Source organism: Manis pentadactyla, chromosome 2, assembly GCF_030020395.1.
Source record: "Manis pentadactyla isolate mManPen7 chromosome 2, mManPen7.hap1, whole genome shotgun sequence".
In the NCBI taxonomy this organism is placed as follows: Eukaryota; Metazoa; Chordata; class Mammalia; order Pholidota; family Manidae; genus Manis; species Manis pentadactyla.
Window position 1 is genome coordinate 34,932,203 of NC_080020.1, and position 24,672 is coordinate 34,956,874.

Here is a 24,672-nt window from a genome sequence, read left to right on the forward strand (position 1 = left end):
TGGCCTCCCTGTCTGGTTTCTCTGCACAGGCACAACCCTACTTCTCTCTCCCATGAGACCACCACCCCACTGACAGCTGTAACTCAGTGTAGGCTCTACATCCCAATGCCCACCCTGTGCAGGTGGGCCTGGGCAGCCATGCTGCCGCTGGTACTTGTGGATAAAATGAGAGTTCCTGTGGCCAGGATTCTCACCTGGCCCTGGTTGACTAGCTTGTACACCTGTGGGCAATACATGGCTGTTGACTCTATAAAAAGAGCTCCACCCAGTGCTCTGGGCACAACATGGTGGCAGGGCTGCAAGGCTGCAGGAGAGCAGAGCAGAGGCTGGAGTGGTGGCAGTGCTGAGGACAGAGGCCCGGAGGACGGCTGTGCGGGACCACTGTGCAGAGAGGTCCAGAGGACGGCTGTGCGGGACCACTGTGCAGAGAGGTCCAGAGGATGGCTGTGCGGGACCACTGTGCAGAGAGGTCCAGAGGATGGCTGTGCGGGACCACTGTGCAGAGAGGTCCAGAGGATGGCTGTGCGGGACCACTGTGCAGAGAGGCCCGGAGGGTGGCTGTGCGGGACCACTGTGCAGAGAGGCCCGGAGGACGGCTGTGCAGACAGAGAGGCCCAGAGGCAGAGACCAGCTTGCTGCATGCACACTCACTCTGAGTGATAGGGAGTTTAGTGACTGACCTGCCACCTGGAAATAAAGTTGGGTATAACCCTTTCACCCCAAGAACATTTTGCTGTCAATTTCTTTGGTCACACTGAATCCATAGCAAACCTGCCCCAGGGCTGAACCCATTGGCAAGGCAGTACTGGTACCCAGGGAACCAAGCTCAGGTGAGCAATGCCTAGGCCACACTGGTGGCGAATCCTGAACTTGGCCATCAGAGTCGCTGGGTGGGCCTGGTGAGGCACTGCTCTGAGTGTGACAACTGCCTTATCAGCAGTCAAGGTACAGAGCAGGCTGGAGCTGCCCTCCCATACCAGCCGCTGGAAGAAACCACTATGCATCTCACCCCACCCTATGCTTCCCACCAGGCTCACCCCTGGTGCTGCCAACTGCTACCTCCCTAGGGAGGCTAGGCCTCTGGGCGCTGGGCCAGCTGGTTGGGAAACAGCTCAAGGGGTCATGTCAGCTTGAGAGCAAAGAGTAGCAAGACATGAAGAAACACCATGGGTAACCAAGGTGACCAACAGGAAGTGGAGACTTGCAAATTGGAAAGGGAAAAAGAAAGGGGAGGGGGTAGGTTTGCTCTTCAGAAGCCTCAGTAGGCCCTGGGCACCACCGACCTGGGAGGCCCTGTGAGGCTGGAGAATCGCCCTCCTCCCCCTCCCCACCCCGATTGCTTCATAAAGCCCAAGGGGCATTTTCAGTAAAGCAGCAACACCTCTGCGGGGAATCCATTTCAACATTCTCCAGAGGGTGGCTTGCAGCACGTGCTGCCCGGAAAGCCTGACATGCCGCCTGCTCACATGCGGCCGGGAGCTGTCTCCCGGCAGACAGAGAGCTCACTCCAGCCCCCATCTCTTGCTGGCTCCGAAACTCAGCAAATGGCGGGGGGGAGATCTGGACACGTCTCCTCATTCCCAGGAGCAGAGACCCTGCCCTTCGGGGCACGCTCTGCCACAGGCCCAGCTACTGTTGACGGGCATTCCATCGGGGCCACAGACACGTCTGCCCACCTCTGAGGGTCCCACTCCCACTCATGCCACAGAGCCCTCCTGGCGCTCCCACAGACAACACTGCAGGCCTTCTTATAAAACACCTCCACATTCTTCACTTCAGCAGCTTCCAGATATGACCACATCCTCACACTTTCTCAGCTCGGGGTGCTCCTCGTTCTCCACATCGTCCGTTATCTAGCTAGGGGCAGGGGCCAGGAGGCAGCTCCTATGCTGGTTCTCTGTAACAGGTCCAGTCCTTGGATCTCGCCTCCTTTCCTCCTGGCTCACCATTTCTAAGCTGTGGTCCCAGGAGCTCTCTGCTCCGTGCTCCCATCTCCAATGTCCAGGTTCCTTCTGATGGATTCTCCTGGACACCTTGATCTTAACATGCAGCCCGAAATGGGTCAGTTGGGTAACCAGCACCACTACCCCACAGTCACTCCAGCGGGGACTCCATTCCCTCGCTGATCGACAGTCCAGGGTTTCTGCAACTAACTCTGGCCACTTGATCACAGGCATTGAAAGCTCCTGGGAAGCTACTGAAAGATGGAAGTTTCTTCCATACTGAATTGGATATATCTCCCCAAAATTCATGTCTACCAGAACCTCAGGTTGTGACCTCATTTGGAAATAGGCTCCTTACAGATGTAATTAAAATGAGGTCATATGGATTAGGGTGGGCCTTAATCCAATGACAGGTGCTCTTTTAAGAAAATAGGCACACAGACACTCTGAGGAAAGACTAGGCAGAGACAGACACAGGAAGATGGCCATGGAAAGAGAGAGAGGCAGAGAATGGACTGGTGCAGCTACAAGCCAAGGAACACCAAGGACCACTGGCAACCACCAGATTAGAAGGGGCAGAAGGGTCCTCCCCGATACCTCTGGAGAGAGCACGGCCCTGCACACATGGTGAGGTTGAACTTCTATCCTTCAGAATTGTGAGGGAATAAAGTCCTGTTGTTTGAAGTCCCCCAGATTAAAGCAGCCCTAGGGATCTACAACCCTTCCCACTTTCTGACTTATTGAATCAGACTTCCAGGTGGCAGAGCTGGGCACCTATCCATGCTTTACAAACAGAGCCTGAGGCTCAGCTATAAACTCCACGAAGGTAGAGCACTTTGTTTTGCTATCTGCAGTGGCTAGCAGTGCTTGGCATAGGGTTAGCTGCTAAACATCTGTTGAATGGGAGAATGAACGTGCACTGATGTTCAAGGATATTTTACTTGTCCTTGTTTTTTAAAAAGCAACTTTAATCATCAAATGAGAGCATGTGCATCAAGAACTTAATAGTGTCTAGCATATTATAGCTGCCCAATAAATATCAACTCCCTTAACTTAGTGGGCACTGGGAATTTTTAAAGAGTATGTGAAAACTAGCAGTTGCTACAAGGAGCTCTCTAAGAGCAAAGTTGATTGTGAAGAAGGTCAGTCATGCTCAGCAACAGAAAATCACTTTGTTCCAACTAGTAAGAAACTTGAAATCTTTCACTCATTTTGTTAACTGGTCCTTTGACCCTATTTCCTAAAGCTCTCAAGGCTTCCCACTTCCTGCCCTGGTTCAGCTGCCATTGCTGTGGATCACTGCCAACACCCAGTGTCCAAGGTCAAGGCCACTCTCTGGTGATCCAGCACTCCCCTCTCGAGCTCTCCATGAGCTCTCATGTAAGTATAAATGCCTAGGGAGACCTGCACCCCCAGTGCTCTTGGTCCCATTCCCTCTCCTTCCTCACCAGAACACCACTGGCAGGTCACTGACAGGTGACTGTCACACTGCCCTGGGCCTTGGTAGATGAACTTCCTCCACAAGCTTCTACGTATCCTTTGAACCTAGATCAAACAACACCTCTTCTTTGAAGCTTCCTGCACCTCCTTAGGCAAAGGGATGTCACTGCTGGTGCAGGGGAGAAGAGTGTGAGCTTTGGAGCCAGGTTTCCTGGCTTCGAATACTGGCTCTGCCATCGAGGTGCATGGCCTTCGGTAGTTATTTAAGTTATTTCACTTTCTAAACGTTTAGATGGGACTTCAGCATGTCCCATCTGTAAAATGGGGATAATTATAGTACCTACTAGAGGGGGCTGCCTGAGGACTTGACAATTCAAAGGAATGTTGTCAAGCAAGAACCATTAATGTGGACAATCATTCCTAATAATGAGGTCCCCCTGGGGGTGGGGGTCAGGTCTGTGGCCTCTCCCGGCAGAGCATCCTGTGGGTATGCAGGCTCTACATGGGGCGTAGTAAATGACCGCTGGACCAAGAGGCTGTCTGCTAACCCAGCCATGGGGATCCTCCAAGGAAATAAGCCAGAATTCTGCCTTCCCCAGACTCACAGACGGAATGGCTGACATGGCCATTAGGCTTCCCCCTTCCTGGCCAGAATGCTGAAACCCTTCCTCCCCCAATGGGCACCTGGGGAGGTCCCTGACACTTGGGAAGATGTCTCTACCCGTTAATCAGAAACCACTTCATGGCCAGTCTTAAAAGTAACCATGTGGAATAAATTCTGTTACTGGATAATGAGGTAACATGTCTGCAACTTGGTTCTGGAAAAAAAAATACACCAAGACAGAAGAGAATGATAAGGCAAATGTGTTAAAATGTTCACAATTGTGTAGTGTTGGCAACTCTTCTGTAAGTTTGAAATTGTGTCAAAACAGAACATTAACACTAAAGGAGAGACTAACCAGGGATACAGCTTTATACCACTAAGCCTCACCTGCTCACCTTGCTGGGTGGCTGTGGCCCGCTGGAGGGAAGGTCATGTCACATCATCACCGACTTCCAGGCTGGCTGCAATTCCTCTGGACAGCAGATCCCAAGGTGCTAAGGCCCAGCTCTCCCACTTACTTGGGAGACCCTGGCAGAGCACGTAAGCCCCTGAGGCCATTCTCTCCCAGCAGGGGACAACTCCTGGCAGCCATGCTACCCACTTCAGGAAGGCAATGTGGGCAGCTAGACACAGCCCTCAGATTAGGTGTCTGTGATGCACACATACCTCTTAGGCAGCAGCTATGCGGCTCAGAACTGGGGAGACATAGCCCCAGCCTGCCCCCGCCACGGCCCACCACCTAGGGAGGGAGCTGGCTCTAAATCAAATAATCCCATGAATAAGGACAGAATGACCAATTGCGCTGAGAGCTGAAGAAAGGTCCAGGGTGGTCTGAGAACATTACAAGAGGCCTAGGCCTGACTTTGTCCAGGAGTCAGGGAAGGCTTCTCTGAGGAAGTGATATTTGAGCTGACAACTAGGGAACAAGTAGATTATGGCATAGTAAAGATTCCACAAGAGTAAGGAAGTATATAAAGCAAATTGTTACTAGTAAACTCAAGTTATATGATACCATGAGGAAGTAATAGGCCAAATAAAGATAGGGGATGTTCATTAGTTCTCCCATGACCTGGGTTCTCCAAAAATCAATTGCATGAAAGAATATTTGTTTAAGGAAATGGGGCGGGGTAGCACCAGGGAGACCATTAGAGAACAAAAGACTTGAGGATAATTTTTTTAAAAGGTAATACATGGATCTTATCTGGATCATTATTTGAACAAGCTAACCATAAAAGCCATTTTTCAGACAACTGGGGAAAACTAAATAAAGACTGAGCAGCAGAAGATATTAATGAATCATTGTTAATTTTGTTAGGTGTAATAATGGCCTAGTTGTTACATTTTTTTTAAAGCCTTTATCTGTTAGTAGATACTTACGGGTGAAATGATATGCTGTCTGGGGAACAGATGAAGCAGGCACTAAACTAAGCTGGCTGGAGGGTACATGGGGATTCATTCTACTATTCTCTCTACTTTCATGTACTTTCAAAAATTTCTATAGTTAAAAGTTAAGGAAAAAACAGTGTTACACTCCAAAGAATGAGAAGTGCTCTGAGTTGTCTGGATTTTTTACAATGATCAGAAAAGTCAATTGTCATTAAGTACAAAGTTGTCTACCATGTCACATCTAAAGACTCCATCATATTTTAGTATATGAATGAACAACAGTGAAATCAATTTCCTTCTGATAGGCAATTAGGTTCTTTGCAACTTTCCTTAACAAACCAATCTATCCAATTGCTGATGCTTCTGTTCTAATAATCCCTCCTTCCTTCCCGGTCTCCCCCAAACCAACCACCCACATCCCTGGAAGACCGTTTCTGACTAAATACTTGGTGGTACCAGTGTGGCTGTCCCTAGGACAAAGGATGCCCCGATTCTGGCACCATCTGCTCCAGTGACCTGCAAGGGAGCCAAGGCTGCAGGATGATTCAAAATTGGCCTCATGAGGATTCCGTTTCCAGGGAACTCCACTTGGGGGTCAGGGCAGCACACACATCAATGATGGGGCTGAGAAGGGGCACAGAGGTTTCTGGCCAAGAGACCTCATTCAGCCCAATACTGGGCTCAGGCGTGTTCCCTGCTGCAGATGGGGCTCCCCAGGTCCTGGAAAGTATTCACAGTTCCCTGCTTTCCCCCTCCATCCTCCAGTGCCTTTCCCACTCTGGGTTCTTGCTCCTTTTAAACACAGCCAAGAAACATCATTTTGACCAAAGGGCACCAATTTTTTTTGAAGGATGACATCCTGGGTCAGCAAAATTGCTGGGAAGCAGGAGAACATGAGTAAAATCATTTCTGAATTTTTGCTAATGTCCAATAATCAGGAGTTGGGTAGAGAAAAATGACATTGAAATGTGTGCATGGTATAACGCAAAATGAACAAAGTGCTTTGAGATATTTTCATTCCTTTTTTTTTTACTAAAAAAAAAAAATTCAAAATAAAAATGTGTTGTGAAGACACGCACACAAAGGAACAGAAGAACCTAGACCAAAATGTCTACAGACACTACTTCCAAGTGGTAGGACTCGTGTGTAGGGGGGGCGATTTTTACTTTCCTTTGTTCACTTGCATTTATTTAGGACAAAGCAAAATAAAAAATAAAACCAAAGCCCACTTTGTGTGTGTATGTGTTTAATAACCTAAAAAAAAATGAAAAGAGAAAAAAACAGCAGACCCACTTTCTGCCAGGTGCCAGATACACACGAGAAGCGCTGGCTGCACTCCCTTTACCCAAAGGGCTGTGTGGTTTAGGAAGACAAAGAACAAGCCAACAGGGCCAGCTCAAAGCCTTAACTGTCCTCTCCTCAGAGGGTCCAGGTCCCCCCCACCCCTGCCGCCACAGTCCAGGGCCCCAGAGGCTGATGGAGGGCGCCCATTCCCCTTTCTCCTGGGACACTTGCGAGGCAGGAGGGGTGGGGGTCACTGTCCTGATTTGCAGATGAAAGGAAGCCCCTAAGTGATCTGCTTCCACAGGTAAGTTGCACAGAGACGTGTCTCAGCAGAGAGCAGTGGGCGTGCTGAGTACTCCCGGTTCTAAGGCCAGAAGGACCCGAGAACACAAGCTCTGATGATTCAGTCCTGTCCCCAGCTTCCTACAGAACACCGGTGAGGACTGGCGACTCGAGGAGTCTCAAAAGCTGGATGCCACCTTGAATGACATCTCACCTGGCCCCCTAACCCCATTTCTCAACCCATCCTCTCTGTTTACACCTCGGGGTGCAGCCCAGGTCACCTTTGTAGGCTGGACTGCAGGAAGTTCCTCCTTACACTGAAAGCCTCGCCCTCACCTCCAGGAAGGAGCCCCAGGAGTCTGCGGCTTCGGGTCTCCCTTGAGAACACAACCCTGGAGCAACCATGTAGGTCAGGGCTTGTCTTTAAAACCAGCACTTGGGTTTCAAAGTCCTGTGTGACTCGTTCCTGGAACTAAGTGGGCAGACGTGTCCCACTGCCAATGTCTGGAACATTTTCCTACAGTAGATCTGGGTATGTCTCATGATTTGGGAAGAGCTGCCCCTTTGGGGTATAGAAACCCAAAAGGAAGGGAAGTAAATTAAAAAGCCAATGAGGGGGTGACTTAGCCAAAACACTGAGCCTGGACCTGGGTCACCACTTTCTATCAAGAGACAGATGTTCAGTCCCACAATGGGGAAGCTTAAGGAATTTAGTGGGAGGAGTGAGAAGAAAAAATATTGATGTTGGAAGTGATAACTAAAAGGATGTACAAGCATTACAGATTACTAGAAAATGACATAGCTTTAACCAGGCACAGAGATGGAGCGGGAATGAGATTCCACCATACCTAGCTGCCATTTTCAGGCAAGAGAGGAAGGTTCCAAGGTGTCCCTTCCTCTCCTTGACAAGTCAGAACAGTCCACCACGTCCACCCCAGGGACAGGCAACAGCAGAGGCTGAATCACGTCAAGGGGAGAATCAACACACACAGGTGGGGAACCAGGACCCCCCAGGACCAAGTAAGGGAGGCCTGGCCCAGCAATCAGCCCTTCCCGATTACCCAGAGCAAAGCCAGAACCCAAGGCTGCTGGCTTCTCAGGGTGGTTTAGGGAGAACCATCAAATACCATTTGATGGTTCTAGTTTTTAGAACACAAACTAAAAAACACAGAACCTAAAGTGCCATGCATGGTAGAGTCTTGATTGTTCCCTGCCTTGTAATTCCATTTTTTATTAAAGTGGATGTTTTTTCAAGTGAATTTATGTTCAAGCTGTGATTTACTTAGCTGTCTGATTTCAAGAGTTACTTACACCTTGAGTTTTGAGGTTTCCCACCTGTAAAATGGGGTCAATCCCAGCACTGGGGCAGATCTGAGGAGTGTGAGGTAATACAAGGGGATGTGTTTGGGACATTGCCTGAAACACAGCGAGTGCTCAATATGCAGGAGTCACTTGCATTGCCATCACTGGATGTCATCCTTGCTGTTGGGGTTTTTGAAAGATCTTTGTATAAATTCAGTCATAAATCAGTAAAAATGTCCACTGGCTCAAGAAACACGGTGTCACACAGCTAGTTCTCTAAGTATGCAATGAAGCAAACTTCAGGAAGCAGGAAAAATGCATTTGGTGGCCATGTGCTCTGCAGACCTCAAATCTGTGGCAGGCAAGGAGACCCCTGAGGTATCATGACTCCAGTCCTGGGAGAAGGGGAGCCGATAGAGGAGGGGGGAGCCTCTGGCACACAGGTTCCCTATAGTCCAACAGATAAAGCCACCAGGTCACGCCAAGTAGAACTTGCTGACATGGCTTTGGGAGGGTGGGATTTTTCTCCCATGTACCCCCCAAATCCCTATATCCCGAAAGTCTTCCACACATCCAAGAAACCTTAAACCACAGCAGTGAGGGTCCTTAAACATGTTCTATGGCTACTGACATCAACACTTCCTCCTGATTGGAGAGTAAAGATTAGCTGTAAAATGGACATAAATCAAAAGCAGGCCACAGCAAGTTCTACCTGTTCTGCTGCTCATCAGGATATAAAATTCAGGAAGAAAAATGTAACCTCCTAGCAGAAGTCCAGAGGAATGATCTGGATTTCTATTATCTGGGCTCAACCTCTAGTTCTTTTCCTAAGATCCTTACACTGGACTTTGGTCCGTGCCAGTAAATCTGCTCTTGTGAGGAATTCTATTTCTACTCCCTCCCCCATGCCCCCCCCCCCCATTATCAGAGAGGAGGATGTGAACATGCAAGGATGTGGGAAGCTGACAGGCAGCCTCCCCTGGTCCTTCGCCTGGCACCATAGCCAGCATCACGGCTGTGCACACAGGCTGCCCCGGCCAGGCCAAGAGCAGGCCAAGGGCCCGCCGAGGGACCCTGGAAGCTTTCCTACACCAGCACTCACTGTGTCCCAGAAGAGACCATTTGAGTGTGGTCCTCCCCTTCTGTGCTCTCACAATGCCTGTGCCTGCATCAGGTGAGGTGGCGGGCACCCCTTGGTCCCTAGGTCTGGGAATGCAGAGATATAAGGCACACGTCATACTTGTAAGGAACTCACTGTTTCTAGCGTAGGAGAAGTTACAGGGTGACAGGGAGAGTGAGAAGTAAGCATGACGTTGGGCCAGGACACATGGTGGAGGGGAGAGGGACTTTAAGGACGAGGGGCTGGGCTTAAGCTGAGGGTTTGTCCCATCCCTAATTCCATCATGTGCACCCAGAACCTGTTTATTTTAAACTTAGGGGGATTCATCCTTTGGAAAAAAAAAAAGGTGGCTCTGGGTTTTAAACTGAATACTCACAGGGGCATACACACAGTTACCAGAAACAGATTGCCAACAGCTTCACTGTCTCCACTGGTCTGGCGATGACCTGCTCCTCCCTGGAAGTTTGAGATCACAGGTGTAACAGGTAAGAAACCTAATTTCCCTGTACAAGCTGCGCTCTCCAGCTCCAGCAGCAGCAGCCGAAGGAAGAGGATTCTAGGTCTGCTACCACAGAAGCAATAGGGCTAGGAAGGACATCAAAGGAGCAATTTAAGGCTGAATAAATTGAAGGTAATAATGGTGGCCTGGGAGAAATTTCTGTAGAGCGATTTGGTGGGAGGAGGTTTCCCTTCTCCCCTTGCTGGGTTACAAGACCAGAGTAATGGGTTTATACTACAAAGACTCTTCGTGTTATAAGGTTGTTTTCAATAATGCTTATAGGATGCTGTATCCAGCCTGGTTCCAAGAGCGTCCTGATGGGGTCTAGTTCCCGGGCCCCAGCCCTCAGGAGGCACATGAGTTTTAGCCAACTGCTACCTTTCCCAGCTTCAAACCCATCACCATACAACACCCAATGGGGTAACTATTCCTTTCTTATAAGGATTACATGTGACACCTATGAACCCCTTGCAGGGTGGTCACAAACCCCAAGCCTTATCCTGATCACACAAGGGGCTGTCAGTCTTACACGCAGCAATCTGAAGTGGAAAGACATGATACCTGTCATGTACCTACCATGCATTGTGCACAGTTCTTAGGGTCTCTCACTTACTCCTGACATTCAATACAACAACCCCTATTTCCAGAGGAGAAAATTAATGAAGACTCATTCTTCTCAACAGTCCACACAGATTGCAGAGGCTCTGTTCTGGATCCTAAGGCTCGGCACTGAATGGGACAAAGGCAGGCCTGTTCTTGTGGAGCACATATTCTAGTGTGGAGGACTAGAGAGTAAATAGTCAGGAAATAATTCCAGATACTAGTAAACATAAAATAAAACAGTATGATCTGATAGAGTGACACGGAGAAACCATAACAAAGAAGAGTAGATTCTAAATGCAAGAACAGCCAATGCAAAAGCCCTGAGACACAAATGAGCTTAACTTATTCAAGGAAGAGAAAGGAGGTCAATGTGGGAAGGGGTAGGAGACAAGTCAGGGGGGCAGGCCAGGGTGTGAATGTGTCAGGTATTACAGGCAGTGGTTAAGGACTGGGAATTTTATTTTAAGTGCAATGAGATGACACTGGAGGTCTATAAGCAAGGAAGTAACATGATCTAAGTTCTGGCTGTTGTGGCAAGAACTGGTGATGGGGACCAGGTTTAAAGAGGTTTAGAGGTTAAGTAAGCTGCTCAGGGTCTCACCATCATTACTACTTTGCACCTAACTCCAAGGTACATTTCCAGTGTCCCATTTTGCACACTATCGTATAATGCTATTGTGGAATCTCACATCGGACAAAGTGGGACTCCCACTATCTCCACAATCCCAGCTTTGCTTCTTGCATTGGTCAAGTGGTAACTGCTCCTGATTCTGTGATGACAATTTCACAGCATGTATGGAAACAGGCTTTGTATTCATCTGGCAACATTCAGCAAACAGTGAGTGTCTCCTGTGTGCCAGACACCTGTAAGATTGTTGTACAGTGTTAGAAATGTATGATTAGAGTAGATGTTCGATAAAAATGACTCTGGGGAAAAAAGGGCCAGCTCTAATTCCTCAAGAAAAGGTGAGCTAGTCTTCACTTTCTCTGCAAACTCTCCATTAAGCCAAATCTTCTGGAGAAGCAACTGTTTCTTTGAACAGGGAGAGGAAATAAAGGAGAAACAGATTGGGGAGGTGGGACATTGTAACCCAAAGAACCCGGGGTTTGCCCTAAGAAAACTAGCTTCAAGTCTTGGGTGACCCTGAGCATCAACCCCTGAGTGAATTTTCTATTTCTAACCTGTAAAACCTTGATAAATCTGTCCTCCCTCTGAGGTGGGCAGCCCAATAGGGAACTGATATGGCATTAGGGCATGGGTAAGGCACAGCTAATGGGGGAACTGCCTGCCCTGTTCCTTTGGGTGGCTGGAGGAATGTTTAAAATATGCTCCCTTATGTATAAAACATTGGGAATTCTCAGGCAACTGAGCTGGTTGAGATTATACTGCTCTCAGAAATCTTCCTGCTGGAAAGGGGCAAATGAGGTCAAAGCCATTCCTTCCAAGCTATGAGCAGAACTAACCACCACTTAAACCTATGGTAAACAAGGAAGCCCAATTTCCATGGCAGTCCTCACTAATTCATTTAACCACCACCTTCCAGAGAGGACCAAGGCCATCCTGCTTCATTTCCATCCCACTATTCCTGCTTTTCAATTGAACCACCAAGACCTAGATTTCTTTCTAGCCACCCAGACTGTGCTACACCTTGGCCACTCTGCTCCAGGGAGAAGACCAGGGGAAGCAGAGGACAGGTACAGCCTGAGCAAGCAGCACAAGACAGAGATAGATGAGTACCTACAGGAAAAAAGAAAAAAATTAATTTGGCTGAAAGACAGCTACTCCTTGATGAATAAAAAACCCAGAAGAGCTGGTGACTTTTTAAGCAGAACACCTTGGACACTAGTACAAATATACTGGATGTATGGACCCGGGTACCCCACTAGGAAGAACTCTCCCACCTCCACTGTATTGAGTAGTATCCCCCCAACATTTATGTCTACCCAGAACCTCAGAATGTGACCTTCTTTGCAAATACGGTCTTTCAGATGTAATAGTTAAAATGAGGTCATCCGATTACAGGTAACCCTATTCCAATGACTGGTATCCTTATAAGGAAGGAAAACAGACACAGACAGACATACAGATAGAAGCTCATGTGACAACAGTCTTAGGTTGGAGTGATGCATCTACAAGATGTGACAACCTAAGACTTAATAGGCATTAAAATGGCCTAACCAACACCTGGCTTCAGACTTCTAGCCTCCAAGAACTGTGAGAACACATCTCTAATGTTTTAAGCCCATGGTTTGTGGTAGTTTGTCATGGCAGCCCTAGGAAACCAATACACGCCTCTATTTCACTCCCCATACCACCCTTCCCAGTCGCAGCCCAGAGGCAGGAGGCAAGACCCAAAGGCCAAGCCTCAGGCCCTCTGGACTTGCTGTATTCTGTCCCCAGGTGAGGGGAGTGCAGACATCACATTTCAGCCACCCCCAGGGGCAAAGTGGCAGAGGAGTGTCTCTTTTCTCCCCACATCCTCCTAGTTTTGTAGCCTCTCATTTAGATTGGTGTTTCTTAAATTGTATCGGTCTCATTCCAGATATTTTTTGAAGGGTAGGGGCATAACCATATACACCTTATCCCGTCTTTACCTAATATTTATATCAAGTCACGACTTCTACTATCTTAAAAGGAATTGCTATATCGTTACAATCAACGTAAAAAAAGCATGATTTATCCTACACAGAACTTGCTAAACATTTTTTAATTGTAAATAAAATAAACACACATTTTTTTTGCATCCATTCATGTACATTTAAAATAACCTCGGGTGGCAGTGACATGAGAAGAAATACCGCCTAAAAGACTAGTGACTAATCTTCCCTTTAGATGACTGGGAGCTCTGGGCTCCTTATCAATTTAAACCAGTTTAATTTAAGCCCTCCAATCTCCCTCCACCCTCATCCTCCCCCACACTGCGGTAGAAGGCTAGAGGCAGGAGGAAAGCAAAACACCAGGAGTTCCGAGTACCTACGGGGGGCGACCTGAGGACACCGAGCCGACAGCCAAAGGGACTTTAAATACCCAGTCCTGTGATTGACAAGGGCGGAGAGGAACTGACCTTCTCGCGCAGGGTGGAGTGGACGTCCGATGCGACGCGCCCTTCCCACCACGGCTCATCCATCATCGGGTATGCAGCGCCGCAATCCAAGGCTACCGGGCTCTCAGGGCGCACCCTGCGTGGACACGCGCAACTTCAGCAGCCGGAGCGCGCCCCCGGGATCCTATCTGTGCTCATTCCCGGCCGGGGAGCTGGCCGGACGCCCCCCACTCCCCCGCTCAGCGGAGGTGGCGGTCACCTCCCGACCCGAGAGGGTTGCGGTGCCCTCTGCCCGCGGGACCCGGGGCGACCTAAGAGCTGTGCAACAACTTGCAGACTTTTTATCTTCTCTTTTGCAAAAGTTACAGAGAAAGTTGTCTACTCCGCTGGCTCGCCTGAGGCTGCGGCTCCGGCAGCAGCCACCGGCTGGCCGTCCCCAACTCCTCCCCCGCCACCCAGCCTTTGTCCTGCTCCCACATCCTGCCCTCGAGCCGGGGCGAAACTCACCCATTCCTGTCCGGGGTTGGGGGCTGCGGGCGCCAGGCCCCTCCCAGGGCCGAGACGGCGCTGCCCTCGGGTGCCTGCACGCGGCTGGTCTCCACCGCCGCCCGCGCAGCCCCGCTCGTCCCGGCCGCCGCCGCGCCCCTGTGAGCGTCCGGGTCCCGCCGCGGCTTGCAGCCTCCCGGCCGCCGGGGGCCTTCCTCCGTCCCTCCCTCCCTCGCTGGGGGAATTGGGGGCCGGGCCTCGCGCATGCGCCGCAGGCCCCCACACCCCGTGGGGCGGGGGGCTGGGAATTAGAGTCTTTCTTTCGCCGGCGCTGGCGCGGCTTCCTGCCCACCCTCCCCACTCGCCTGTGTGGAAAGCTTCCTGTCACCTTCGCGGGGGCGCAGGGGCCGCACGCCACCTGCGCGCACCACGCGTGAAACGCGCGGGCAGGATGCCTCCTCAAAGTTCTGTCTCCCGCGTGCGTTGCTCTAGCCAACCTTCGGACGGTTCCACCTGCTTTTTTTTCTTTCTTCCTTTTTTTTTTTTACCACCCTTTTAAGCTTGCCCTGCGATGGAGAGGTAGACTTTCAAACGGACAATTCCCACGAAAGCTCTAGAAAAGCCACTCTTGATTATCCACGTGTCCCTAATTCTAAAGCAGTCTCAGTAAATCAACTAGCGTTTACTTTGCTCCTGCTAAGTACAGATCTACACCTCCTTACGCTGGAGGAAATCAGTCTTTTGGACGGTCCGGTGGATGGAAAGTACTGTCTTTTAATTCAGTTGATTGTTTTGGGAAAGGCACCCCCTTGAATCAGCTCATCTTTTGACACAACATTGGGCTGTCTTGGGCTGTTTCTTGTGATACATCTGGAGATTCACAGACCTGTTTAAAATATGCCTGCCAACTGGGTGATTTTTGCCAAGTTCCTCAGACTCTCTAAGCACGGAAACTCTCATGTAACTGTACACGGAAACCATGTAAACTGGAAATAAAAATGGCACCAACCTGCTGGAGATATTCCATCATTAAATAAAATAATTTGTGTAAAGGGTAATTGCCATGCCAGGTGTAAAATGAACACTCTCAATAGCCACTACTAGAGTTTTTGGTTTCTGACTAGTTTCCTGAGAGCAAATACCCACCTGGCAAAAAAATTTTTAATGACCTTTGATAAGCTTCAATTGGAGCTCACAGAGCAGTTTTTTTTTTTTTTTTTAAATAATTATTTTTTATTGAAGGGTAGTTGACACACAGTATTACATTACATGAGTTTCAAGTGTACAACACAGTGGTAGAACATTTATATACATAATTCTAGGTTCCAGCTATCACCCTACCAGGCTGTTACAATATCTTGACTATATTCCTTATGCTATACATTACATCCCGGTTACTTATTTTACCATTGGAAGTCTGTCCTTTTTTTTTTTTTTTTTTTTTTTTTTTTGTGAGGGCATCTCTCATATTTATTGATCAAATGGTTGTTAACGACAATAAAATTCTGTATAGGGGACTCAATGCTCAATGCACAATCATTAATCCACCCCAAGCCTAATTTTTGTCAGTCTCCAATCTTCTGAGGCATAACAAACAAGTTTTTACATGTAGAACAAATTCTTACATAGTGAATAAGTTACATAGTGAACAGTACAAGGGCAGTCATCACAGAAACTTTCGGTTCTGCTCATGCATTATGAACTCTAAACAGTCAGTTCAAATATGAATATTCATTTGGTTTTTATACTTGATTTATATGTGGATACCACATTTCTCTCTTTATTATTATTATTTTTAATAAAATGCTGAAGTGGTAGGTAGATACAAGATAAAGGTAGAAAACATAGTTTAGTGTTGTAAGAGAGCAAATGTAGATGATCAGGTGTGTGCCTGTAGACTATGTGTTAATCCAAGCTAGACCAGGGCAATAAAACATCCACGTATGCAGAAGATTTCTCTCAGAACGGGGGGGTGAGGTTCTAAGCCTCACCTCTGTTGATCCCCAATTTCTCACCTGATGGCCCCCCTGCGACTGTGCCTGTCTTAGGTTGTTCCTCCCTTGAGGAATCTTACCCGTCTCTGGCTAACCAGTCATCTTCCAGGGCCATACAGGGAAATGTGAAGTTGGTAAGTGAGAGAGAAGCCTTATTGTTTGAAAAAGTTAGCTTTTTACTTCTTTGCATATTTATGCCCTGTGGCTTCTATGCCCAGCATTTGTCTTGAGGTATCTTTACAACTTGGAAGAATTATGATACTCGGTAAATTTGATATGAGGCACGAATTCTATTTAAGGGTTGTAATTAGGAAGGAAGAAGAAAAGCTATAGAAGTAGCAGGCGGAAGAAAACATGGGAAGATTGATTATTTCTTTGACATATCTTCTTGTAGAGTAACTTCAGCATGTATAGGTTTTAAGCTACTACTTAAATTGCGCACACACATTAACATAATAGGAGTATAGTTACATAACCAAAGCATATCTGTAATTACCAGCCATCTCCAGTGAAACCAAGAAAACCAGTTAGGCACCTTAGGCATTTGTGAAAACTTATCTATGATATGGTGGATATTGTCCAACTGAACTTGAACAGTCTGAGAGAAATCAGACAAATTAAAACAACCCATTCCTGGGGACTGTTCACATGCCATATGTTCTTTTAACAGTAAATAGTTTGTAGTTGTAAGACTTTGGAGCGCTACAATTTGCACTTCTCCAAATTCTTGGTTGAGTTCCAACAGTATAGATCCAGTCCAATTTTGTTGTTTTACTGTATGCACAGGCCAGCTTAGATATCTCCTTCCTCATTCCCATGGCAAGTCCAGGAACTGGTGGGATGAGTGCATCTACAGCTGTAGCAGTGCGTGGATCTTTGTTGGGGTTTTTTGATGATCATCTTCTGGCATGAGTCTTCCAGAGAGTGCAGATGTTAGAAGTTCTTTTTCATATCGTATCTTAGTTCATTTTCGGGGTAGCCCAATTAGGCTTTGATCCTCTGTATAAACACAAACAGACCCTTTGCCTACACTTTTATATGCCCTTTATACACTTGTGTAGAACTCGTTGGAGGTTACCACACAGGAACTGCCCTTTTTTTTTTTTTTTTTTTGCTATCACTAATCTACACTTACATGACAGATATTATGTTTACTAGGCTCTCCCCTATACCAGGTCTCCCCTATAAACCCCTTTACAGTCACTGTCCATCAGCATAGCAAAATGTTGTAGAATCACTACTTGCCTTCTCTGTGTTGTACAGCCCTCCCTTTTCTCCTACCCCCCCCATGAATGTTAATCTTAATACCCCCCTACTTCTCGCCCCCTTATCCCTCCCTACCCACCCATCCTCCCCAGTCCCTTTCCCTTTGGTACCTGTTAGTCCATTCTTGAGTTCTGTGATTCTGCTGCTGTTTTGTTCCTTCAGTTTTTCCTTTGTTCTTATATTCCACAGATAAGTGAAATCATTTGGTATTTCTCTTTCTCCGCTTGGCTTGTTTCACTGAGCATAATACCCTCCAGCTCCATCCATGTTGCTGCAAATGATTGGATTTGCCCTTTTCTTACGGCTGAGTAGTATTCCATTGTGTATATGTACCACATCTTCTTTATCCATTCACCTATTGATGGACATTTAGGTTGCTTCCAATTCTTGGCTATTGTAAATAGTGCTGCAATAAACATAGGGGTGCATCTGTCTTTCTCAAACTTGATTGCTGCGTTCTTAGGGTAAATTCCTAGGAGTGGAATTCCTGGGTCAAATGGTAAGTCTGTTTTGAGCATTTTGATGTACCTCCATACTGCTTTCCACAATGGTTGAACTAACTTACATTCCCACCAGCAGTGTAGGAGGGTTCCCCTTTCTCCACAGCCTCGCCAACATTTGTTGTTGTTTGTCTTTTGGATGGCAGCCATCCTTACTGGTGTGAGGTGATACCTCATTGTAGTTTTAATTTGCATTTCTCTGATAATTAGCGATGTGGAGCATCTTTTCATGTGTCTGTTGGCCATCTGTATTTCTTTTTTGGAGAACTGTCTGTTCAGTTCCTCTGCCCATTTTTTAATTGGGTTATTTGTTTTTTGTTTGTTGAGGTGTGAGAGCTCCTTATATATTCTGGACGTCAAGCCTTTATCGGATGTGTCATTTTCAAATATATTCTCCCATACTGTAGGGATCCTTCTTGTTCTATTGATGGTGTCTTTTGCTCTACAGAAGTTTTTCAGCTTAATATAGTCCCACTTGTTCATTTTTGCTGTTGTTTTCCTTGCCCGGGGAGATATGTTCAAGAAGAGGTCACTCATGTTTATGTCTAAGAGGTTTTTGCCTATGTTTTCTTCCAAGAGTTTAATGGTTTCATGACTTACATTCAGGTCTTTGATCCATTTTGAGTTTACTTTTGTATATGGGGTTAGACAATGGTCCAGTTTCATTCTCCTACATGTAGCTGTCCAGTTTTGCCAGCACCACCTGTTGAAGAGACTGTCATTTCACCATTGTATGTCCATGGCTCCTTTATCAAATATTAATTGACCATATATGTCTGGGTTAATGTCTGGATTCTCTAGTCTGTTCCATTGGTCTATGGCTCTGCTCTTGTGCCAGTACCAAATTGTCTTGATTACTATGGCTTTATAGTAGAGCTTGAAGTTGGGGAGTGAGATCCCCCCTACTTTATTCTTCTTTCTCAGGATTGCTTTGGCTATTCGGGGTCTTTGGTGTTTCCATATGAATTTTTGAATTATTTGTTCCAGTTCATTGAAGAATGTTGCTGGTAGTTTCATAGGGATTGCATCAAATCTGTATATTGCTTTGGGCAGGATGGCCATTTTGACGATATTAATTCTTCCTAGCCACGAGCATGGGATGAGTTTCCATCTGTTAGTGTCCCCTTTAATTTCTCTTAAGAGTGACTTGTAGTTTTCAGAGTATAAGTCTTTCACTTCTTTGGTTAGGTTTATTCCTAGGTATTTTATTTTTTTGGATGCAATTGTGAATGGAGTTGTTTTCCTGATTTCTCTTTCTGTTGGTTCATTGTTAGTATATAGGAAAGCCACAGATTTCTGTGTGTTGATTTTGTATCCTGCAACTTTGCTGTATTCTGATATCAGTTCTAGTAGTTTTGGGGTGGAGTCTTTAGGGTTTTTTATGTACAGTATCATGTCATCTGCAAATAGTGACAGTTTAACTTCTTCTTTACCAATCTGGATTCCTTGTATTTCTTTATTTTGTCTGATTGCCGTGGCTAGGACCTCCAGTACTATGTTAAATAACAGTGGAGAGAGTGGGCATCCCTGTCTAGTTCCCGATCTCAGAGGAAATGCTTTCAGCTTCTCGCTGTTCAATATAATGTTGGCTGTGGGTTTATCATAGATGGCCTTTATTATGTTGAGGTACTTGCCCTCTATTCCCATTTTGCTGAGAGTTTTTATCATGAATGGATGTTGAACTTTGTCAAATGCTTTTTCAGCATCTATGGAGATGATCATGTGGTTTTTGTCTTTCTTTTTGTTGATGTGGTGGATGATGTTGATGGACTTTCGAATGTTGTACCATCCTTGCATCCCTGGAATGAATCCCACTTGGTCATGGTGTATGATCCTTTTGATGTATTTTTGAATTCGGTTTGCTAATATTTTGTTGAGTATTTTTGCGTCTACGTTCATCAGGGATATTGGTCTGTAGTTTTCTTTTTTGGTGGGGTCTTTGCCTGGTTTTGGTATTAGGGTGATGTTAGCTTCATAGAATGAGTTTGGGAGTATCCCCTCCTCCTCTATTTTTTGGAAAACTTTAAGGAGAATGGGTATTATGTCTTCCCTGTATGTCTGATAAAATTCCGAGGTAAATCCATCTGGCCCGGGGGTTTTTTTCTTTGGTAGTTTTTTGATTACCTCTTCAATTTCGTTGCTGGTAATTGGTCTGTTTAGATTTTCTGTTTCTTCCTGGGTCAATCTTGGAAGGTTATATTTTTCTAGGAAGTTGTCCATTTCTCCTAGGTTTCCCAGCTTGTTAGCATATAGGTTTTCATAGTATTCTCCAATAATTCTTTGCATTTCCGTGGGGTCCGTCGTGATTTTTCCTTTCTCGTTTCTGATACTGTTGATTTATGTTGACTCTCTTTTCTTCTTAATAAGTCTGGCTAGACGCTTATCTATTTTGTTTATTTTCTCGAAGAACCAGCTCTTGGTTTCATTGATTTTTGCTATTGTTTTATTCTTCTCAATTTTATTTATTTCTTCTCTGATCTTTATTATGTCCCTCCTTCTGCTGACCTTAGGCCTCATCTGTTCTTCTTTTTCCAATTTCGATAATTGTGACATTAGACCATTCATTTGGGATTGCTCTTCCTTTTTTAAATATGCTTGGATTGCTATATACTTTCCTCTTAAGACTGCTTTTGCTGTGTCCCACAGAAGTTGGGGCTTAGTGTTGTTGTTGTCATTTGTTTCCATATATTGCTGGATCTCCATTTTGATTTGGTCATTGATCCATTGATTATTTAGGAGCGTGTTGTTAAGCCTCCATGTGTTTGTGAGCCTCTTTGCTTTCTTTGTACAGTTTATTTCTAGTTTTATGCCTTTGTGGTCTGAAAAGTTGGTTGGTAGGATTTCAATCTTTTGGAATTTTCTGAGGCTCTTTTTGTGGCCTAGTATGTGGTCTATTCTGGAGAATGTTCCATGTGCACTTGAGAAGAATGTATATCCCGCTGCTTTTGGATGTAGAGTTCTGTAGATGTCTATTAGGTCCATCTGCTCTACTGTGTTTTTCAGTGCTTCCGTGTCCTTACTTATTTTCTGCCCAGTGGATCTATCCTTTGGGGTGAGTGGTGTGTTGAAGTCTCCTAGAATGAATGCATTGCAGTCTATATCCCCCTTTAGTTCTGTTAGTATTTTTTTCACATATGCTGGTGCTCCTGTGTTGGGTGCATATATATTTAGAATGGTTATATCCTCTTGTTTGACTGAGCCCTTTATCATTATGTAGTGTCCTTCTCTATCTCTTGTTACTTTCTTTGTTTTGAAGTCTATTTTGTCTGATATTAGTACTGCAACCCCTGCTTTCTTCTCACTGTTGTTTGCTTGAAATAAGTTTTTCCATCCCTTGACTTTTAGTCTGTACATGTCTTTGGGTTTGAGGTGAGTTTCTTGTAAGCAGCATATAGATGGGTCTTGCTTTTTTATCCATTCTGTTACTCTGTGTCTTTTGATTGGTGCATTCAACCCATTAACATTTAGGGTGACTATTGAAAGATATGTACTTATTGCCATTGCAGGCTTTAAATTCGTGGTTACCAAAGGTTCAAGGTTAGCCTCTTTAGTATCTTACTGCCTAACTTAGCTCGCTTATTGAGCTGTTATATACACTATCAGGAGATTCTTTTCTTCTCTCCCTTCTTGTTCCTCCTCCTCGATTCTTCATATGTTGGGTGTTTTGTGCTGTGCTCTTTCTAGGAGTGCTCCCATCTAGAGCAGTCCCTGTAAGATGTTCTGTAGAGGTGGTTTGTGGAAAGCAAATTCCCTCAGCTTTTGTTTGTCTGGGAATTGTTTAATCCCACCATCATATTTGAATGATAGTCGTGCTGGATACAGTATCCTTGGTTCAAGGCCCTTCTGTTTCATTGTATTAAATATATCATGCCATTCTCTTCTGGCCTGTAGGGTTTCTGTTGAGAAATCTGACGTTAGCCTGATGGGTTTCCCTTTATAGGTGACCTTTTTCTCTCTAGCTGCCTTCAACACTCTTTCCTTGTCCTTGATCTTTGCCATTTTAATTATTATGTGTCTTGGTGTTGCCCTTCTTGGATCCTTTCTGTTGGGGGTTCTGTGTATTTCCGTGGTCTGTTTGATTACTTCCTCCCCCAGTGTGGGGAAGTTTTCAGCAATTATTTCTTCTAAGATACTTTCCATCTCTTTTCCTCTCTCTTCTTCTTCTGGGACCCCTATAATACGGATATTGTTCCTTTTAGATTGGTCACACAGTTCTCTTAATATTGTTTCATTCCTGGAGATCCTTTTGTCTCTCTCTATGTCAGCTTCTATGCGTTCCTGTTCTCTGATTTCAATTCCATCAATGGCCTCTTGCATTCTATCCATTCTGCTTATAAACCCTTCCAGAGTTTGTTTCATTTCTGCGATCTCCTTTCTGGCATCTGTGATCTCTTTCCGGACTTCATCCCATTTTTCTTGCGTATTTCTCTGCATCTCTGTCAGCATGTTTATGATTCTTATTTTGAATTCTTTTTCAGGAAGACTGGTTAGGTCTGTCTCCTTCTCTGGTGTTGTCTCTGTGATCTTTGTCTGCCTGTAGCTTTGCCTTTTCATGGTGATAGGAATAGTCTGCAGAACTGGGACGAGTGACGGCTGGAAGGACTTCCTTTCTTGTTGGTTTGTGGCCCTCCTCTCCTGGGAGAACAGCGGCCTCTAGTGGCTTGTGCTGCGCAGCTGCGCGCAGACAGGGTTTCTGCTTCCTGCCTGGCTGCTATGGAGTTAATCTCCGCTATTGCTGTGGGCGTGGCCTGGCTCGGGCAGCTACTCCAAAATGGTGGAGTTGCGTTGGAGCAGGAGCTGCTGGGAGGCTATTTATCTCCGTAAGGGGCCTCCCTGCTCCCTGCAGCCCAGGGGTTAGGGTGCCCAGAGATCCCAGATTCCCTACCTCTGGATTAAGTGACCCGCGCTGCCCCTTTAAGACTTCCAAAAAGCACCCGCCAAAACAAAACAACGACCACAAAAAAAAAAACAAGAAAAAAAATTTTTTTAATTAAAAAAAAAAAAGGTTGTCGTTCGTTTTTCTTCATTCTCCGGTGCCAGCCTCAGGCCTCTGCTCACCGGTCTTTCTGCCCTGTTTCCCTAGTATTGGGGTCCCTGTCCCTTTAAGACTTCCAAAAAGCGCTCGCCAAAACAAAGCAGCAAAAAAGCAAAAAAAAAAAAAAAATGGTCGCGCGCTTTTCTTATGTCCTCCGGAACCCGGCCTCCAGTGCCCGCTCACTGTTCTTGCTGCCCTATTTCCCTAGTATCCAGGGCCGCCTCCGCATGCACTGTGTCTGCGCTCTGGCCCGGATGGCTGGGGCTGGGTGTTCGGCAGCCCTGGGCTCCGTCTCCCTCCCGCTCTGCCTGCTCTTCTCCCGCCGGGAGCTGGGGGGAGGGGCGCTCGGCTCCTGCGGGGCCGGGGCTCGTATCTTACCCCCTTCGCGAGGCGCTGGGTTCTCTCAGGTGTGGATGTGGTCTGGATATTGTCCTGTGTCCTCTGGTCTTTATTCTAGGAAGGGTTGTCTTTGTTATATTTTCATAGATATATGTTGTTTTGGGAGGAGATTTCCGCTGCTCTACTCACGCCGCCATCTTCCGCCCCTCCCTCACAGAGCAGTTTTAATGTAAAATAAAAATCATGAACTCTAGTAAAAGTGTAAAACACCTAGAAATAAAATGTAATTGAAGAGATTATAAAAGTTGGAACATAAGAGAGGCTTGAAGAAATAAAATGAAAATACCAGCTTTATCCAAATATCCCTTTTAATATAATTCCAATGATTGTGGGTAAGTGAGGATGGGGGAGGATGGCACTTAACACTTTTTCTAACACTCAAATAGAAGAATATCTGTGAGAAAAGTTAGGATTCTTATATTTTTTAAATGGTAGGATATACCTATATTCAAATCTGAAAACAGTGCAAATGTAACTATAATTAAAGTTGTCATGTTGATACAAGAATGGATGGATAAGCATCAATGGATAACTGAAAGTCTAAAAACATAATCAATATACTTAAAAATTAATCATATGATGAATGGGCATTTCAACTTCTGTGGGGAAAAGGATAAATTCTTCAATAAATTAGCAGGAAAATTAGTTAATCTGAGGGAAAAAAGCCAAACTAGGGATTTACTTAAGCTATCACCAAAATAAATAAAAGAACCTGTCAAATGACAAAACTATAACAATTTAGCAATGAGTTTGATGTCCTTTATTCAAGAGAAAACAATCCATGGATTCCGGCAGTGCCATGCCTCTCAGGCAGTGAGACACTTTTTCCAGAGGATCTGGGACAAGAGTGAGTTTCATAGAGCATTTCAGGAGGCAATGCAGAAACAGGGCATGATTGGCTGGGAGGTGAAGGATTTACAAATAAGGCAAGCAGGTCCTGTTTCCTAAGGTTGTAACGTAAACTACCTTAAGCGAGTTGGAGACTTGTGACTGGTGTATGTAAGGCTTTTTGACAGGTATTTTCAGAAAAGTGCAGGCTGACTTTAGAGTTCGATTTATGACCTGGGTGGGGCCACTAAGGTGGCCTCCACTTTGTGGGTCCCTATGTATGAATAACTTTATCAAACACAAAGAACAACAGTAACAACAAAATCACAAGGAATTAAAATAAGACATAGATGAATTATTTCAGAGAAGGCCCAAATATTAAGGCACAGGAAGAAACCAAAAGCAAGGAGGAACATACATGTTTGAAAAAATAATGCAAGACAGACATATTAAATTTCACCATAAAGGCAAACGGTGAACTGCAGATTTTTTTAAACAAATGTGTCAAAAGTTTAATTTTATTATATAGACTCCTTACGGAACATTAATACCCAAAATCCTGAAATGGAAGAACAGACATATCATGAAAGAGCAAATTCAAATGGACAAATATCATTTTTTAACTGCTCATGCTCACTTGCAAAGACATGAACATTT

The 24,672-nt window shown here is 45.7% G+C and overlaps 1 protein-coding gene across 2 annotated transcripts in view; it reads right to left on the minus strand.

Moving 5' to 3' along the window:
- CCNJL (cyclin J like) overlaps window positions 1-14,852 on the minus strand; it is a 52,779-nt gene extending 37,927 nt beyond the window's left edge. The window contains exons 1-2 of one of the 2 annotated variants that reach the window (XM_036918072.2): window positions 14,015-14,852; window positions 13,529-13,643 (exon numbers count right to left, since the gene is read on the minus strand). In XM_036918072.2, coding sequence (XP_036773967.2) covers window positions 13,529-13,643; window positions 14,015-14,259 — 360 coding nt within the window. In that variant the 5' untranslated portion in view covers window positions 14,260-14,852. The remainder of the gene's footprint in view (window positions 1-13,528; window positions 13,644-14,014) is intronic. The other variant, XM_036918150.2, reaches the window with a different exon arrangement.
- Between the last annotated feature and the right edge of the window lie 9,820 nt (window positions 14,853-24,672).